General features: G+C 41.3%; 2 protein-coding genes across 2 annotated transcripts; both read right to left on the reverse strand.

The window, feature by feature from the left end:
- Positions 1 to 321: 321 nt before the first annotated feature.
- On the reverse strand, positions 322 to 822 carry LOC138878141 (uncharacterized). The gene has a single exon (XM_070157803.1). The coding sequence runs from the start codon at positions 820 to 822 to the stop codon at positions 322 to 324; it is 501 nt and encodes a 166-aa protein (XP_070013904.1).
- Positions 823 to 834: 12 nt separating this feature from the next.
- On the reverse strand, positions 835 to 5,329 carry LOC138878142 (uncharacterized). The gene is made up of 5 exons (XM_070157804.1): positions 4,768 to 5,329; positions 4,105 to 4,577; positions 3,244 to 3,501; positions 1,801 to 3,075; positions 835 to 957 (listed from the first exon to the last, which is right to left on the reverse strand). The coding sequence occupies exons 1-5, from the start codon at positions 5,327 to 5,329 to the stop codon at positions 835 to 837; spliced, it is 2,691 nt and encodes an 896-aa protein (XP_070013905.1).
- Positions 5,330 to 6,512: the final 1,183 nt, after the last annotated feature.

Genomic DNA, 6,512 nt, shown 5'->3' on the forward strand with positions numbered 1-6,512 from the left:
GAATTGAAAAGCCTTGCATCTTCGAGCGTAGTCAAAGCAATCTTTTACCATCGTCGGTCAATAATATTCCATCCTTTTTATATGGAAGTGGAGCTTTAGTCCAGACTGGTGTGACCCACATACCCCAGAATGTGCCTCTTGCAAAGCTTGGAGTGCTTCTTCTTCCCCTAAGCATCGCAAGATTACTCCCTCGAATGACCTTCTGTATAGAGTATCTTTGTAGTAAAGGAAGCGAGGTGCACGACGACAGATTTCAGTCCTTCTCCTTGAATTTTCTAGAAGTATCCCATAGCATAAGTAATCAATAATGGCTTGTCGCCATTATTCTTTCTCAACTTCAAAAACAACGACAAGATGCTTGAGTTCACTTTCTTCACCTTCAGCCTTATTTGGCAGCGGTACTACCCATTTTTGGCAGACAGTAACTTGCACTTGATCAGGCAGGGTTAATGATGAAGCTAGGGCAGCTAAAGCAGTAGCCTTCTTATTTTCTTTCCTTGGCACGGGTTGAATAGTCACATCACCGAGCCACCCCATTAACCTTTTAGCGTAATCATGATATGGGCGTAGTTCAGGCTTTTTAACCTCGTAACTACCTAGAAGCTGATTGACCAGTAATAGAGAGTCACCAAAGACTTGCAATTGCAACCGCTTCATTTTGATAGCCATTTCAAGCCCAAGTATTAGTGCTTGATACTCAGCAACGTTGTTAAAGCAGAGTTGCATCAACGTAAAAGAGTAGGGCAGAACTTCACCTTGAGAAGTGACAAATACTACGCCAACACCAGCTCCTTTGTGATGTGCAGTACCATCAAAGTACATCTTCCATGGAGGCTAAACTTCAATGACGATTGTATCCTCATTAGGTAGTTCGTCAGTTAGCTCCCAATCATCAGGTATAGGTTGATCTGCCAAGAAGTCCGCTAGTGCTTCTCCTTTTATGGCCTTTTGAGGGATCTACACGATTTCAAAATGTTGAAACTGGAGGTACCACCTTGCTAGCTGATCACTAAGGACAGATTTTGACATCACGAACTTGATGAGATTTGCTCTAGAAACCAAACGAACGACATGAGCTTGAAAGTAGTGCTTCAACTTTTGGATTGAGAAGACTAGCGCCAAATATAACTTTTCAATTGGCGAATAATTCAGCTCATTTGGTGTCATCATCCTGCTCAAGTAGTAAAGGGAGTTTTCTTTCCCTTCACTATTTTCTTGGGCCAACAGTGCTCCAACAGATCTTTCTTGTACTGAAATGTATAGTATCACTGGCTTTCCAAGTATAGGGGCTACCAAAACAGGAGGCTTCATCAAGTAGGATTTAGTGCTCTCAAAGGCATTGCTACACGCTTGGTCCCTTTTGACAGGGAACCTTTCTTAATAAGGTGATTGAATGGTTGGCACTTGGTACCTCCCAACTAGGTTTGAGATGAATCTCCTAAGGTACGCTAACTTTCCTTGTAGGCTTTTCAATTCGTGAATATACCGAGGCTCAGGCATTTTCAAGATTGCATCTACTTTGGCTTGATCAATTTCAATCTCTCGGTGTCGAACAATGAAACCAAGGAACTTTCCGGAAGTAACTCCAAAGATGTATTTCAATGGATTCATCCTAAGTTGGTACCTCCTGAGCAACTCAAACACCATTCTCAAGTCTTTCAAGTGGCCGCCCTTCTCTCTTGATTTTACCACCAAGTCGTCAACATAGCACTCGACATTCTTGTGGAGAAGATCGTAAAAAATATTCTGCATATCCCTTTGGTAAGTAGCACCAGCATTTTCCAAGCCAAAAGGCATTACCTTGTAGCAATAAATACCCTTGGGGGTGCGGAATGCAGTAATCTTTTCATCTTTTGGTGCCATGCGAATTTGGTTATAGCCTGATGAACCATCCATAAATGACATTGCCTCATACCCAGTAGTAGCATCGATCATCAGTTCTGGAATGGGAAGCGAGAATTCATCTTTCGGACACGCATTGTTAAGATCCCTAAAGTCAACGCACACTCGAATCTGGCCATTTGCCTTCCTTATAGGGACAATACTTGAAACCCATGTTGGGTATTTAACTTCATGAATAAAGCCAGCTTCGATGAATTTATTAACTTCGGTTTCAATCAAGGGAACCAAGTCCGGCCTAAAGCGCCTTTGAGCTTGTTTAATAGGGCGAGCACCATTTTTGACTACAAGGTGATGGGCTGCTACTTTCGGGTCCAAGTCAGGCATCTCTTTGTAACTCCAAGCAAAGATGTCCCTGAACTCCTTGAGTAACTCAATAAAAGTGCTTTCTTCATCAACTTCTAATAAAGCACTTAGATAGGTGGGTCTTGGTTCTTTATCGGTGCCAAGGTTAACTTCTTTTAAGGCATCAACAGTCGTCTTCACTCCTTCTTCAAGCTCAGGTGGAACATCTTTCGCATCTTCATCTTCTTGAGGGTCCCCATCATTGAAGGATATGTGATAACACGGTGAAACATCCTTCAGTTCTACATTATCCTCCAATGAGTATGGAACACCATTCTCACCTTGGATAGTAACATGATATGAAGAACCCACACTTTCTTCATCTTCGTCATATTCCTTAGTGTAGACCATAGTATATGGCTTTACCTTCAGCACTTCTTTACATGAAACCACAAGTTTTGTTTGTTGACTCATTCTAGAAGGCACCAAACTTTGGAAATTATTAGAGATCTTCTGGATTTTGGGTGGAACGGGTGTTCTTATGCTTTGAAAATTTCTCTGGGACTTGTTCCCCTTCTTTAATGGACCCAATCTCTCAAACACAGAAGTCCCCACAGGTGATTTTCCAAGTCGATCAAAGACAGAAGGCTTGTTAGAAGCTACAGATTCGTCTTCTGCAGTGATATAATTGCTATCCGCCCTTCTTAGTGAGATGTGCACTGGTGATGGTTGCTTGTATCCCAAACCTTCACATGGTTGCCTCATTGCAGCTTCTGATAGGAGCTGCCCTAACTTTGACGACTCATTAGGATTGTATCCGATTTTTGCAAATAGCCTATAAGCGTTAGGATCAAACCCTTCATCTGTTCGCTTTGTAGGGAGTGCCACATTCTACAAACGATTTTGGTTCACAAACCCTGAAAGTGGCATTGAGGACGACTTGACTGCCTCAATTCGTTTGACCGGAAGAGTTAACTCCTTTAGCATGTTAGTTTGGAGATTAGATGATTTACCTTTATCTTTCTTCCTTTTAGGGACATATTGGAGCGTAGGACTTACTTTCTTGCCATAAGATGCAATATTCCCTTTATAAGATTTATTCATGTTGGGTTGTACCTCCTTAGTAACAGATTTGGCTTCACCAGTAGTCACCTCTTCTCTTTTAGTTGTGGGCTCATTATTATTGCTTTTTATACCATCATCAGCTATTAGCTCCTTTACAATGCGGTTCTTCAAGTAGAAATTTGCATCGGCAAAGTGTGACTCAGCCTCGGTGAATGGCTCATCATCAGCAACTATCTTCTTCTCGACCTCACCCTCGTAGTATTTTAAACATTGATGGTAGGTAGATGGAATTACTTTATTCTCATGTATCCAAGGTCTTCCAAGCAAGACGTTGTATGAAGTCTTTGCATCGATCAAATGTAGCTATGCACTTGATTGCATATCTTCAATGGTTATTTCCAGCCTGATCGCGCATATGGCTCTTTGCCCCTCTTAGTTGAATCCTTGGATCATCACACGACTTTCTAAGAGTTCGTTCATAGGAATACCAAGTTCTTTCATAGTGAGAATTGGCAAAATGTTCACTAAGGATCCTCCATCAACCAAAATTCGATTTACCCTTTCATCACGCATATAGCCAACCAGGTACAATGGGCGGTTATGAAGAGTGTCACCTAGCAGAAGATCGTCATTTGTGAACGTGACCTTTTCCTCACAAGCATTAACTTCTTGAGGAATGGACTCAACAAACTTTTCCGAAGATGGTGCCAACTATAGGTCATCACTCTTTTCTTCCCCTTGGTCAGCATGGCAACAATAGTCATCAATGCCCTCATGGGAAATCTTCGTGTGGAACAAACTTGGTAAGAACTCCTCCAAGGTCACTAAATGTCGTGGCTTTTGAGGATGGTGCACCTCCACTTTTGCTTTCTTCAAATATTTAACTAGATTCCATCTCCTTGGTCTTTTCACCATCATTTTCCTTGCTGGTTGTTCTATTGATTCTTTTCGTGGGCTCCTTTTGTGGTGCCTACGATGAGTCATCAATGTCCAACCTTTATCATAATCAGGTTGATTGACTTTAGCTTTGTCGTTCTCCAGTAATTCTTCATCTTTACTTTTTTTAAAACCACATAATTCATCTGGACTGAATGAGCCAAAGGTGATAGAGACTTGGTTTGCACTTGCTTTCTCATCTTCAAGCACGATCTTCTTTTCGCGAGCCAAGTCTATGACTTTGTCATTGAAGACAAAGCATTTCTCCAGAGGGTGTCTCACAAGTCGATGGTATTTGCAGTAATTTAGGTCATTTGTTTTCCCATCTTCATTTGCTCGCTTCATCTCTGGAAGCTCAATGAGATTTAACTCGAGGAGTTCTTCAAAAATAGCTGACACATCAGAATCCAGAAACGGGTACTCTTTCTCTTGCATTTCTTTTAGAGTCAACTTTCCACTTGGCTTATCTTGAAAAAAAGTGGATTTCATACTCTGCTTCTTGCTCACCTTCGTTGTGAACTTCACAGGTGATGTGTTGACATTCATAGCTTCTTTGTTTTCAGATTTGGGTACGAAACTTGCCCCATTTCTTGACTTCTTGCTTTTCATTCCCTTTGTGAAGCTCATAGATAGGCAACCTTTCATTTCCAGCGGAGGCCATGCTCAACTCCATGTCATGGGCACGAGTTGAAAGTTCTTCAAATGTGCCAGCCTTGTTACCTTGCAAGATGTAGCGTAGTCCCCAATGCATGCCTTGGATGCACATCTCTATGCCCCAAGCTTCACTAATCCTGTCTTTGTAGTTGAGGTTTGCATTCCTCCAACGATTGATAAAGTCGATAACTGGTTCACCGTTTCGTTGATGAGTATTTGTAAGTTCTATCATACTCACAGTACGTCTCGTGCTATAAAAGTGATTGAGGAATTCTTGCTCTAGTTGATCCCAGCTATAAACATATCCAGCCTCGAGGTCCGTATACCAATCAAAAGCATTTCCTTTCAATGAGCGGACAAACTTTTTGATGAGGTAATCTCCATAAGTCCCAGCATTATTGCATGTCTCAACGAAGTGCGCCATATGTTGCTTTGGATTGCCTTTAACATCAAAATGTTGAAATTTTAGAGGTTGATAGACAGCAGACATCTTTAACATATCGATCCTTGAAGTGTATGGCTTTGTGTAGGTAAAGGAGGACTTGGAAGCGACTTCATATTTGTTTTTTATAGCCCCTTCAATGAACTCCTTTAGTTAATTGATTGGAATCATCCCTTCCGAGGAGACTGGAATTTCCTTAGTGGATGCAACTTGTCGTGGAGCAGGATCATTCTTTTGAACTTCTGGGAGTTTGCCGGGTGCATGGGTGGATTCTTCTTCCATCAAGATTCCTACCTTGTATGTTAGCTTGTCAATTATAGCCTCTTGATTTTGCATGCATTTGGTTAAGCCAGTGATTGCTTCCGTCAAGTTTTCCAACTGCTCCTCCACATATGAAGTGTTTGTCACCATGGCTTGCATGATTGTCGTGGACGATGGAGAGTAGCATGGATTTTCACACAGATTGATCCTTGATTAGCTCACGCTATGTGGTGTAAGTGGGGAGTATCAATCACTTGAAGCATCATCATTTTCCTTCACATCAGAGTACTTGGATCCGAAGAGGTCACGCAAAGCAAGAGTTTTCTTGATCTTTTCAGCAATATCGCTTCCTCCTTCAGGTGCGTTTGTGGAAGATCTTGCTCCTTTTGAGGATGAAGATCCGAAAATAGGGGTTGATGCAGACAACACTTGGGGTGCTTGTTGTCCTAAAGAGCGTACTTTGCTCCTTGTAACTAGTCTGAAGCTTCCAAAGGTAACATCGAGGATGTTTTCCACATCATCATAGAACCTGGAGTTAGCAGCCTTGGTGGATGTTGATCTGGAGATGATTTTCTTCGAAGCCATTTTGATGTTCTTGAACTTTGGTGATTGAAAAGTTGAGATGAGAGGTAGAGATTGTCCCACTGGCCATGACAGAATTTGTAGACAATAAAATTGCGTCGAGAAAATAAAATCAAGATCGAAAAATATCGCAACAATCGTAGTATTTTATTTCGAATATCTGAGTGTACAATCTCTGTGAATCCTCTGATTCATCTTTCCAATTATAAATAAATTCAAGGGTCTTTGAGCTTGATCTTGAACATGTAGTTGTTGCCACGAACCATGATCTTGTTCTTGAGCTTGAGCTTGATTGCTTGAATTTGACCTTGATTTGTTTTTCGTTCTTGATCTTGAACTTGATTTGTTCTTCGTTCTTGAGCTTGAACTTTATTTCTTGAACTTGAAC

This window comes from Nicotiana sylvestris, chromosome 9, assembly GCF_000393655.2.
Source record: "Nicotiana sylvestris chromosome 9, ASM39365v2, whole genome shotgun sequence".
Taxonomy (NCBI): domain Eukaryota; kingdom Viridiplantae; phylum Streptophyta; class Magnoliopsida; order Solanales; family Solanaceae; genus Nicotiana; species Nicotiana sylvestris.